The sequence below is a fragment of the Aplidium turbinatum genome, chromosome 1, assembly GCF_918807975.1.
Source record: "Aplidium turbinatum chromosome 1, kaAplTurb1.1, whole genome shotgun sequence".
Taxonomy (NCBI): Eukaryota; Metazoa; Chordata; class Ascidiacea; order Aplousobranchia; family Polyclinidae; genus Aplidium; species Aplidium turbinatum.
The window spans coordinates 41,590,737-41,603,478 of NC_137472.1; the positions used below are offsets into that span (position 1 = coordinate 41,590,737).

The following is a 12,742-nucleotide window of genomic DNA, read 5'->3' on the forward strand; positions in this document are numbered from 1 at the left end:
TACACCACTATTTTTAGAAGGTTGTTTCGGTCTAGTAACATCGAGAAGGTTACGTAATGTCACATCACTCATTTTTCTGTCAAGTTGCAATAAATGTCAACAAGCAGAAGCTTAAAGAAGTCTAAAGAATGTCACGTAGGGTAAAAGATTCTTACATAATAAATATTTCGCAATCGGACATTTACTGATAAACATCCTTATGACGTCATGACAAACGACGCTCAGAAATCATGAAAAACAACAGAACATTCCAGAGTTGCATACTTAAGGCGCGGTCACACTACAGTTATTTTCGCCGCAGCAAAGCGAACCTTTTGTTTGTTTTATTGTCGCCTGGTGTCACTCACTTGCGGTTGCTTTGCTTCAGTTTCACAAAGTGAGCGTGTGACAAAGATCGATCCTGAGCGTTTTTTCTGCTCAGCTGCGCTTGGTTTCTGCGTGGCGTCATGCGTGTTTTTGGCTCGAAAGTTGATTTTCTGAGTCTCGGGTGTCTGCTTCGCTTAGGCTGGAGTCTGGACAACTACCCTGTTTGAAGCTGGTAGTTGTGCAGGGATATTAAATAGCCTGGGAAAGTTTCTGTAGCAGATAAGGCAATTGCTGGGTCTCAGTAAGTTATTTTGGCTTGACCTAGGACAGTAGTTAAGGAAAATTATTATAAAATGAGTATGGTTAGGCTACCTAGGACAGCAAGCTTGTACCCAAAGTGCTCAGTTTCATGACCAGTGAATCAGGAATATATCCAAATTATTTTAGTTAGAATCTGTAGTTAGAACAGTAACTTAGAAAGGGTATCATTTAGATCATAACATTATTGCAGCTAGCCCTACTAGTTGTTACGGTACTCTCAGTAAAAAATGAGCACATTTTTCAACAACGACCAAAAATTGGAAACTTTAATTTTGGCCGTACAGGACTTTTCATGTCTTTGGAATTTGAAGACACAGTCCTACCACAACCACAACAGCCGTGAGAACGCTTGGGTGCAAGTTGCGGCTCAATGTAATTGCCCTGATGGTGAGTCTTGTAGTACCTAGTACCGGTATACTGTATAATATTATAGTGGTCCTTATTTGCTAACTTTTGAATTATAACTACATATAAGGACCACCCGAATATAACATAGTGTAAAAGTGTTTTTGGGGGTATATTTAGAGTATTATTATTGCTTTTCGTAGTTTATTGTATTTGAAGTGCATAATAACAATGTGAGATCTAAACCAACATAACCCAGACCTCTTTAGACTGCCACAAAAGAATTTCTTTTTAATTAGGCCTATGTTGTTGAAACCTTGCAGATAAACAAAATGATTAAGAAATTGTAGCCTATCGGTATATGTTTCCCTTGGTAGCCTACATGTATGTCACATTGGGGATGCAGTGTCTAGTCCAATGCTAAGCACTGCTTGAGGATTATGTTAGATAGCCTACTGTGGGATAAAATATTAATGTCACCATTATCTGACATGCAGTCTTTTTGTATACGAGCTTATTTGGAATCTTATGCCAAATATGGATTTGTCAGTATTGTTCTCAAAGACATTGAAAAACCTCAGTGTGTACTTTGTATGAAAATAAAATACTTTTAGCAACAATTTCAAACATTGACAAGCTTGTAAAAAAATGAAGCACCAACCATCTCACTGAAACTGATTTCCATAAATGCATGAAAGATTGCTATACATTCAACTGGTGAAAATGTAGAGTTTATTCAGTATTTTTTCTCTAGCCTAGCTTGATAAGAAATGGAAATAATTGGTGGAATGTAATAAAAGCAGTCATTACATCGCAAAAAGATTGCATCTACCTCGTATACAAAAAGACTGCATCTCAGATAATGGTGACATTAATATTTTATCCCGCAGTATTTATTTCAAAAATTTGCGTTAACACGGAAAAACGAGACACACCATAGATTGGTTGTCGGTATGAATCAAATTTAGTTCAATTTTGCATAAAATATGCTTTTATTGAATATTTTTATTTTCCGGGCACAATCCAAAAAAGGTTGAAAACCACTGATTTAGAACTTTCGCCAGAAACTTTTGTTTAAAACTTTCGCTAAAATGTAGAACTTGCACTAGATTTAGAACTTTCACTTTTGATTCCATCAAGACAGCTTCATCAGTAGGTTACCAGTAGTCTTATTCAAATATATACAACATATTCTCTTTGAATAACCCTGACATTTTTGGTGGCAAAAGCTCTTAAATAAATTTTAGTTACTTACCAAACTTGACTGTTTTTATTTACTAGTTTCATTCGTTTGGTTGCATCCTACGATACATGGATCCAAGTGAAATTTATCATCTGCATTTTTCCTAACATTGAGTAACCACAGTTACTTTAGTTAAGAGACATATCAGATTCACCGTATTACTCAATGTTTTGCTTGATGGGATACTTGTTTTTTAGCCATGTAACTGTTCATGGTAGCCTGTTACAGGACCGAACATGCAAGACAATTCAGTGTCATACACAAGTCATTAATATGTATCATGTTAGATGAAAATATGCTTGTTTAGTTTCAGACTGTTCGAAAGTGTGGAAATCACTTCGGGATAAATACAGACGAATAAGGAAAAAAATCCCTTGATCTGGCGATGCAGCTGCCACTAGCAAGCCGTGGAGTTTGCTCAACATTATGAGTTTTCTTGACCCAGTCATGGCATATAGAAAGTAAGTATTTTCAGGCATTGCTTAGCCTATGTGGTGCAAAATAAATCAATCTGTACCTGTATGTAGCCTACATTTCTCTCAATCAATATGTATTTCATACAAACATATGTTGCCATAACTGAAAATTAATTGCTCAAGGATAAGCCTGCTATATCACTGAAATGTTTTGTTGCATACCCAATACTAAGGCTGTTCGAAACGAAATTCTTTTTAAAGATTTTTGCTCCGAAACGAAACCAAGAAAAGGATTTTTGTTTCGAACAGCCTTAATGCGAATTCACTTTGATGTATGAGTTTTTGGCACTTTTTATATTTCCAAACTCTTGTATATTTCGTTTCGAACACAGAACGAAACGAAATGGCTTGGATTTCGAAATGAAACGAATTTCTTTACTCAGAAATTATTTCGAAACGAAATCAAGAAAAGGAATTTTGCTTCGAAACGAAATATTTTTGTTTCGAATAGCCTTACCCAAATACCCATGGCACTGAAAGTATACAAATGTTTTCACAGAACTACTTCAAATCTGACGTTTGGAATCTCAGAGGAGCTTCAAGAAAAATCACCTCTTACAGAAAATGAAGCTGACTACCACATTGCTGGAGACATACAAGCTGACACTCAGTCAGTTTTTAATTCATTGCTAGACAACAGCCAATCATCGGATGCTCCAAATGAAAATGTCACTCTTTCTCTTGAGGACAACGAGCTTGATTCAGTAGAATCACCGCCAATTTCATTGAACCAGCGTATGAGTTCAGGTAAATAAGCGGAAGTAGGCTACGCCTGTAAATGCTGAATTCATTGCAAATCATTTGTGGGTTATGTTGTGTGTGTTTATGGACCTGTTAACAGATGTCAGTGACTAAGCACCCGACTCAAGATCAAGCGGCGCCGGTTCGGTTTTCGGGGTGTGCGTTTTAGCGAAAGCCTCTACAGTCTACAAGTATGCGAAACGGACATATTCAGGCTTTGTCAGTCTGAGGATAAAAATTCAAAAACCAAACATGTCATAGCTTAGGCTTCATATTGCTTTACGTCTGTCACAGATACTTGTACTAAGAAAAGAACTGGCGGTCGCAAACGCAAATTAAGCGATTGTACGACATCCATTGCTAGCTTTTGCATGAAGGAGTTAAAAGACATACAGAAGGAAGCAGGTAACCAAACTTTATGCTGTTTTGAAACTACAATAGCCTACCTTTCTTTGCCATAATAAACTTCAAAATGTTCTGTAGTTAATTTCTATTCAGTATGCCTACTCAACTTTTAGCTAGACCCCGGCTATAAATATGAAGTTTATTTTTCTGCTTTGTTGGTCAGAAATACAAATATACTGAACTGGCATTGCAACCTCGAGAACTTCACACAAGTTTGAAAGCACATGAAATAATTTAACACAATTTGTTATAATGTATCTGTTTTCATTTTTGCAGAACAAGAACATGATTCCACCGGCTCTTTCTTTGACTTTGTAGCTAAAGAGGCCAGACAAATGCCAAAACTAATCAGGATGAATTTCCAAAACGAAGTGATGGAGCTGGTTAAAAAGTACACACAACAAGTGGAATCATTACATTGTAACTAGTAGCCTATTATATGAGTGTGCCATTTCTGAAGTTTCTACATTTTTCATTGAAATACATTGTGATGAAACACACTTGAAAATGGTTATTTCATGCTACAATTCATCTTAAGCTACGTAGTGCTCAGAGCTTTTTCATTTTGCCATGAAACTGCTCCAACGTCACTGAAATAATCTTTGAAAGATTCGCGTACATTGATGGCTTCAGATGAGCTTCGTCTTCCGATGCGACGCATTTGAGAAATGCCCTCCGTTCTCCATTCACCTAGGTGCACGGTCCCATTCCTATCTTCATGATGAGTAGAATTCGGACTTTGATATTGTGTACCACACTCACGTCGGAGAAAATTGTGAAGAACAACGGCTGCTTTAACAATTGCATCAGCAGAAGTAGGAGCAACTAGAAGAGGACGACGAAAACATCTAAACTTTGAAGCTAATATGCCAAAAGCATTTTCTACAATTCGTCGCGCACGCGACAGCCTGTAGTTGAATATTTTTTTATCATGAGATAGGCCTAAACCAGGGTAGGGTCGCATCAAGTTTTGACTGAGGGGAAAAGCTTCATCTCCTACAAATACAAACGGCATTGATGGTTGGTTTGTACCGTGTAGCGGTTTATCTGCTGGAAGTCCAAGCTGCCCACTGATTAATAGTTTTCCAAATTCAGACTGAGCGAATATAGTAGAATCGCTATGTCGCCCGTAGGACCCGACGTCGACGAAAACAAAATTGTAGTGAGCGTCAACAGCAGCCATGAACACAATACTGTGAGTTCTTTTGTAGTTGAAAAACGATGACCCTGAATTTGGTGGTGCTTGAATGACGATGTGTTTGCCATCTACGGCACCAACGCAGTGAGGGAAATTCCAAAAATAATTAAAATCTGTTGCAATCTTTTCCCATTCAGAGGTAGTTGGTAAATGCATCAGTTCAGGGCTCAGAATATTCCAAATGGCTCGACAAGTTTCTGGAACAATCTGGCACACAATGGCCCTACTCATTCTGTAGGCTGAAGCTATTGTGAAGTAGCTGTCACCAGTAGCCAAAAATCTGCAAAACAAGCAACATAAATCAACTTGTAATCTTGTATTGTTTTGTTTTTTCGCATGTGCTGATGATGCAAAATAAAAGAACTTCTTCTTAACTTCAAATGGGCTTTGCCGGATTGTTTATTTTTAAGAAAGTCTGTCTGTAAATGTTAGCAAGTGTTAGCCTATAGACTACTGTGCTACTAAATGTTTTGTAGACTTTTAAATTATGCTACCTGAGGGTGACAGCAATTCTTTCTTCCACAGAAATGGGTTTTCGTAAGTGCGTGTGTTGCTTCCTGATTAAAGGACCCACTTTCTCAACCAGTATGTCGAAAACTTCAGGTGTCATACGAAATGTAGTGAAGAAGTGAGGCCGCCTTAAATCTCGTAAATCCTTTACCAGTTTGCAGTAATCACCTGCAACATTTAGGTTGTCATAGGCTACTACATAGACCAACAGTGAAAACACGTGTAGTTTTTCATTAGACAACCATTAAAATATAATGAAAACTTCTTACCTTCACTATCTCTCTTCTGCAAAATAGGGTGAACCCAATATTTCCGCTCTTTCTTCTTTTTCTGTGCACGCTCCAGAGCATGCAACATTTGCAATAGAATAACTTTTCTTCGAGCTTTTCTCACCTTGTGAAAGTGCATCTTAACCAAGTTTAATAAAAGTAGCAGCAATAATACCGTGACAGCACTGCAGTGATGATCTGACAAGTGACGTGACACTGATCAAACAATTTTTACAACAGCTGAAAAAAGCATTGTTGCGTCATAAAGGCATGGGTATTCGTTTTGCTTTGCCTGCACTGAAATAACTGTAGTGTAGACACTTTTTTTTCTCGTCATACGTTTGCTTCGCGTTGCTGCCACGATGTTTTCTTATAGTGTGAACGCGCCCTTACAGACGATTCTAGAAATACGTTACATAATACAGATTTCTCATTCAAAGGTTACTTCAGGTCAATACCCGATAATAACACATCGCTCAAAATTCCACAATGAAAACAGCACATTCTGTCAAGACGCAAAGCAGCCCGACGCGAGGCCTTGCACATTGATTGTGACATACGCCCCCCCTTAGAATATTGTTGCAAACAATATAACAACACAATCAATACAAAACATATTACAAAAACAATTAATTACTCAATAAATCAATTCTCATAAGTCCATCGTTGCATGATCTACCAACGATAGCTTTTCTCAAAACAATAGTCACGTTTTCTGTGAAAGTTTCCAACGTCCTCAACAACTTCAGTGCATCGGCGAGCGAGATGACCCATCTTCCTACATCGGAAACACCTCCTCTCCGGACAGTCCTTGGCGAGATGACCTTCTTTATGACAGTTGTAGCAAGCCTTTTCATCAAAAGGACAGCTCCTGGCTATGTGTCCAATCTCCCCACATCGGTAGCAGTGGTTGTCACGGCAACGTCTGTTTTCCGAATGTCCGCCGTCAGCAACGCACTCCCTGGCGAAGTGTCCGCGTCTACCGCATCTATAGCAAACTCCAAATGGTCGTCGCCTGCCTCTGCTCCTCGGTTCTTCGCGCTCGTTGTATCCATGACCGTGAGATCGTCGCTGATTATCTGCAGAACAATCTCGAGCAAAGTGACCATTCTTGCCACAAGAATAACAAGTAACTTCAGAATTTCTCTCAATAACATTTCCGATTATAAGATCAACTAAAGGGTTTTGCAAGCATAATGCTTTCACAGTCCCACTACAATACGGAGTTTCGATATATACCTTCGCTAACGGTCCTTGGATTGAAGTGTTATTTATCGACATCACAATTCCAGTTTTTCCCGTTAACTGACTGTCTTTTACTAACTCTCTCCTCACCATTATACCCGTAGAACCAGAATCACGTAAAACTTTTACCTTTTTGTTTCCAACTGTTCCATCCACTACTGGCAGGTAATCTTCAGGTATTATTTTTTCGCAAACATCTTCATCCGGTTTCTCCTCCCCAAGCGTGGGTTCAGGAATCATTAACGCACAACCGCATCGATAAACGTCCGTGTCTTTATCTTTTCCAGACTGATTGGATAGGGAAAACGACTTGTCCTTGCATTCCTTCGCTTCGTGTCCTTGCCTATTGCAACGATTGCACCACTTCCTCGATTCCTGATGATTTCTGTTAGTCTTCTTCCGGCAGTTAACAGCCTTATGACCTAAGCCATTACAATTAAAACAACGTGCATCTCTTGGAACCGCACCTCCTTTAGAATTATTTGTTTGCTCCTCGTCATCATCGAATGACAACATCTCTTCGGTCGACAACTTCTCATCATGGGCAACTAAATACTGTTTCGCCACACTGGCTATGTCTTCTAGAGTCTTTGGACTTCTCTCCATTAGATAAACAGACAGATCTTTTGAACATGAATCTATGAATTGTTCCTTACCTATAAGGTTTGCCAATCCGTCCAATGATTGTTCGGCCCCCGAAAGTTCAAACCATTTTAACAAAAGGTTTCTTAAACGTTCAATAAATTGACCCGGGCTTTCGTGTTGTTCAGGCTTTGCCTCACGGAATCTTTGACGGTATCCATGCTCAGTAAAATTGTATCGCTTTAACAGAGCTAACTTCAATCCGTCGTAGTTCATGGCCTCTTCTTGCGAAAGTCTTGAATATACATCAAGAGCTTGTCCCGATAATAACATGCTTAGCTGGGTAGCCCACGTCGACTTCTCCAATTTGGCTATTGTAGCATATCTTTCAAATCTTAACAAATAACTATCCAACTCATCTTTTTCTTCAACAAATGATGGCAAATCTGGACGTCTAACTTGCGCCACAATAACATCTCGAGCATTATCATTAGTAGAATTAGATCGCTCACCAATCCAGCTTTTGTCTTTCTATATCGAGTTTTAACTTTTCCAATTCATATTGCGCTCTTCTTTCTTCAGCTTCGTACTGCCGCTGTGCACGTTTTTCTTCAGCTTCAGCTTCACGCTGTGCTCGTTTTTCTTCAGCTTCAAGTCTGCTTTCCTTATTTCACGAGCAACTCTTCTATCTTCTCTTTCGTCAGCTTCTCGCTGAGCTTTTTGGTCCATTATCTTGTGATACTCTTCCATCACAAACTGAGACTTTTCATTGTCACTCAGCCCCATTCGTTCAGCCATGCTCCCTAAGTCTTCAATCATCTCATGTTTGACGGTATCCGCCATCTTGACAGCTTGTTGTTAATTTATTATTCTTTCAATAAATCTTTCGGTATTCTTCGGTTTTTCGGTATTCCCGGACGAGCCCCCAGAATGTCACGATTTCTTTCTATCTCTTACCAGAAAAAAGACTTGGAAAGGTTCAATGACGTAGTTTAATGGGTCAAACCGAAAAGCAGTCAATTAAATGTCGAATGGTTCTACTAGTGAAATGATAATCTAACTTCTTGAAGGACTTTAACGAACGGCTTCTCAAATAACTCTAATTTCGAACACAATTTATATCAGCACCAATTCTCATCTACTTGTATTCGATTACTTCAACTCTCAATCAACAATAATTTCTGCACCAACTACCAATCCACAACTCATAACACAACTCTCATAATCTACTCGTCATAATACAACTCCCATAATCACATAATCAACTCAATAATAATACATTACGCAAACTACACCACTATTTATAGAAGGTTGTTTCGGTCTAGTAACATTGAGAAGGTTACGTAATGTCACATCACTCATTGTTCTGTCAAGTTGCAATAAATGTCAACAAGCAGAAGCTTAAAGAAGTCTAAAGAATGTCACGTAGGGTAAAAGATTCTTACATAATAAATATTTCGCAATCGGACATTTACTGATAAACATCCTTATGACGTCGTGACAAACGACGCTCAGAAATCATGAAAAACAACAGAACATTCCAGAGTTGCATACTTACAGACGATTCTAGAAATACGTTACATAATACAGATTTCTGATTCAAAGGTTACTTCAGGTCAATACCCGATAATAACACATCGCTCAAAATTCCACAATGAAAACAGCACATTCTGTCAAGACGCAAAGCAGCCCGACGCGAGGCCTTGCACATTGATTGTGACAATGGTCCAAAGCTAGCCTGATTAAATGGTCCAACGGTCCCCCAATCCGCCATTTTTTACAAAACTAAAAAAAATCAGAAGAACTTGCACTTAAATTCAACTTTCCGTCTAACTCGTAACGCAAATTCTAGCAGCTAATACTAGAAAACAGAAATATGTAAAATACTTGTTACGTTTTTGAACTAGTTAAGTTTGAAATGTATCCGAAATATTTACTTTCATGCTGTCAAAACAAATTTTCTGCCATGAAACTTTAAGCACTGCAGGTAAACCTGATCTGGACAAGTAAAGGGTTTCCAATCAAAAAGGTAAACATTTTAAGCTAAGTTTTAATTTTCAGTCCCCTTTGGTATTTGAGAAAAGTGTCATTGTCCAAAGGTCCCGGTGGTCCACAGGTCCCACATCTCCCCTACATTGTACAAATTCCATATATTTTCAGGTTTTGATCAACAAATGGCAAACAAAATCGGAGAACATCTCGAAAAGAATGAAAGAATAACGATATTGAAAAGGTTTATAACATTTTTTAAAATTGTCTGTACGTCAGCTTACTTTTATTTTCTTGTATTTTTTAATGTCGTGTCACATTTGACAGGTGTGTGCCCTTAAAAATTGAAGAAATATCAGAAGGAGAACCTGGTTTGCTCCAAGTTACCTCCGAAAATTTGGAATCAAATGAAGAATTTTCGGAGAAGTACAATACGGTATGTTTGTGGGACTTGATGAAAATACTGTATAATCGATGAATGTTTTGCATTTAATTCAAGATGACAAAGAATGATAAAATTTATTACAATTACATGACAGTTACATTGAGTATAAATACTCAGAGTTCAGACTAATGAGAGGTAGTGGCCCCGTGTCGTAGCCTAATGTTTTAATAAAACTTTATGCTAAACTTTCTCCACCTGACGCCGGTGAGGTTAAGCTTTTTTGACTTGTCCTTACGTCACATGTTAGCTTTATGTAGCATCTTTTTTTGCGGCAAAACGATCAATATATCTCAAAATAAGGCTAACAGGGTTCAGCCACCAAACGTTCAATCTCAAACTTAATTTTCAGTTTACTCGAAAAGTTGGTTTTGGTAGTTTGATCGTTTTGCACCTGGACTCTTCAGTTACTTCAGTCGGTTCTGACTGCGTCTGGTCTAGTGATTGAAAAAAAGAACCGAACAAAGTTAGTTCAAAAAATTCTCCTTACGTCACATGTTGTTTAGGTTGTATTTGCAATTGGCCGGATATCATCAACAAAGGCTTTGGGATTAGAACACATTGGCATCACGCCCAACAAGTCAGTACAAGTTTTCAAGAGACTGTTTTGATATAGACATCTATGTCGATCGACGACGAGTGCTGTGTACCATTTTTTATTTGGTTTGCTGTAAATGTAAAGGATGCTTGGTTACATGAAAAGAAAATGCTTTTTTTTCTAAAAGTTTTTCATGTAATTAGCTTCATTTTGAACTTTGAAGAATTCAGTTTACTACTTGATAGTGAAGGCGTTTTGCAGACGACCTAATTTTTAAATCAATAATGAAAAGTCGTTTAGTGAATGAAAAATATGGTGAATGACCAAAAACGTTTAGTTACTTTAGCTCTGTAATCACGTTTTTGGGCAGAGGCACACAGAAATATGTTGTACCTAGGGAAGTGTCTTAACATTTTTATAGTATGTCAAATTTCTCAGCCGCAGAGAAAAAATTCAACATAACGTCGCTGGTCGAAGTGGACTTATTCTGGAGAAAACTGGGCGGCACTGACATGCCACCTAGACTTCGCCACCATTGTCTTAACTTATTTGTGTATTTCTTTTATTTTTGTTTCTATTCACCAAACTTGTTTTTAGAAACGGAAAGATATTTGTGGACGAGTATGAACATACAGCAGTTCCGAATATCTATTGCATCGGTGACAACGCTCTAAACAGACCTGAGCTTACGCCCACAGCCATTGCGGGCGGCTATTTGCTAGCAAGAAGATTGTATTCTGATTCTAAAGAAAAGGTAGGCCCACAAAGCGGAGGCATCACAGTTTACCACGTAAACGTTTAAGTCAGTGGAGTATAAATGTGTTGGCAATATCTTTTCCCTGATAAAACAGATTTTTTTCGTAAACGGGCTTGTCTTTCACTGAGCAGTGCGTACATGGTATTGTTAGTTAATGTCGACAAAAGCGTTTGAGCTGAACCATTTAACATCATCATTAGCAAACCTAAAACCATATATGCTTTGCGCAAAAGTAATGGCAACTGTAGGATTTGAACCGATTTAATTTCTCTGTCAAGTGCGACTACACAAACGTGGCCACGACAGTCTTCACCCCGTTAGAATACAGTTGCTGTGGAATGTCTGAAGAAGCCGCCATTGAGAGATATGGAGAGAACAACTTGGAGGTGACGTGAAAACAATGCACCAGTGATTATGTCAGTCGTCATAAAATAAACACCTGAGCGTGTAGATTGTAATCCCAGACAGCAAAATCAGTCATTTTTACATTGATTCAGGCGTTGAATTTGCTGTTTGGAATATTTTACTTTTGTTCTGTCTACTGGTTTTAAATTGCAATATGATGATCGTATGTTCTATTGCAGGTGTATCACACTAACTTCTTACCTTTGGAGTGGGCCCTCCCGGGCTATGACACAAACCTTTGCTACGCTAAAGTCATCGTCGACATACGCAACAATGGAAAAATACTAGGTTTGTTTTTACTGACCATGGCTTCCAATGTTTTAACTATAGCACGCTGCAATTAAGCTTAATGAATGTTTTATCACCAGGAAATTATCTTGCTTTCGATGTGGTAGCACTTAAAATTAAGGTTGTGAGAGTAAACAAATATTACCTGTTTAGGTATGCACTACCTTGGTCCTAACGCCGGCGAGGTGATGCAAGGATTTGCAGTTGCCATGAAGTGTGGTCTCACGAAGCATACACTGGACGCTACCATAGGAATCCATCCTACCGCTGCGGAGGTTGGTTACATTTTTTTTTTTTCTATGAAGCGGTGTTATTGAATACTTTCCATCAACTAAAAGTAGAGGTTTTTGTCCTTTAGAAAATATAAATTTTACGATGATGTTAATCTTCTCATAAACCCAGCTATGGTTGATAGTAATTCGACTGAGTTAAACTTAGTTTGAGGATGCGTATGGTGCCACATGTCCAAGCGAAAGAACTGTAAACATTCTGTCTTGTATTCAATGCAGTAGTAATTGACAATTGTGGTCCTGCTCGTTTTTGTACTGATACGAAAAGTTTAATCTTTAATATCGTTGGTTGGAAGTGTACGCAGACAATATGGCAATTAATACCGGAAATGAATTTCGTGACGCAGCACTTCGACTGATCACAATTTTCAAATAGAAATATTGTTTTTAGT

At 38.3% G+C, this 12,742-nt stretch overlaps 1 protein-coding gene and 2 long non-coding RNA genes across 3 annotated transcripts in view; all 3 read left to right on the forward strand.

Annotated features, from left to right (window-relative positions):
* Positions 1–12,742, forward strand: part of LOC145769640 (thioredoxin reductase 1, cytoplasmic-like) — a 36,650-nt gene that overhangs the window by 22,513 nt on the left and 1,395 nt on the right. Inside the window, exons 9-15 of the mRNA XM_082581314.1 lie at positions 9,802–9,874; positions 9,958–10,066; positions 10,579–10,652; positions 11,208–11,364; positions 11,646–11,753; positions 11,952–12,060; positions 12,214–12,335. Coding sequence (XP_082437440.1) covers positions 9,802–9,874; positions 9,958–10,066; positions 10,579–10,652; positions 11,208–11,364; positions 11,646–11,753; positions 11,952–12,060; positions 12,214–12,335 — 752 coding nt within the window. The remainder of the gene's footprint in view (positions 1–9,801; positions 9,875–9,957; positions 10,067–10,578; positions 10,653–11,207; positions 11,365–11,645; positions 11,754–11,951; positions 12,061–12,213; positions 12,336–12,742) is intronic.
* Positions 990–3,446, forward strand: LOC145776336 (uncharacterized). The gene is made up of 3 exons (XR_014290204.1): positions 990–1,014; positions 2,523–2,676; positions 3,191–3,446. It is a non-coding gene; the product is annotated as an uncharacterized LOC145776336 (long non-coding RNA).
* On the forward strand, positions 3,747–4,474 carry LOC145769652 (uncharacterized). Its single transcript, XR_014289032.1, has 2 exons — positions 3,747–3,837; positions 4,114–4,474. It is a non-coding gene; the product is annotated as an uncharacterized LOC145769652 (long non-coding RNA).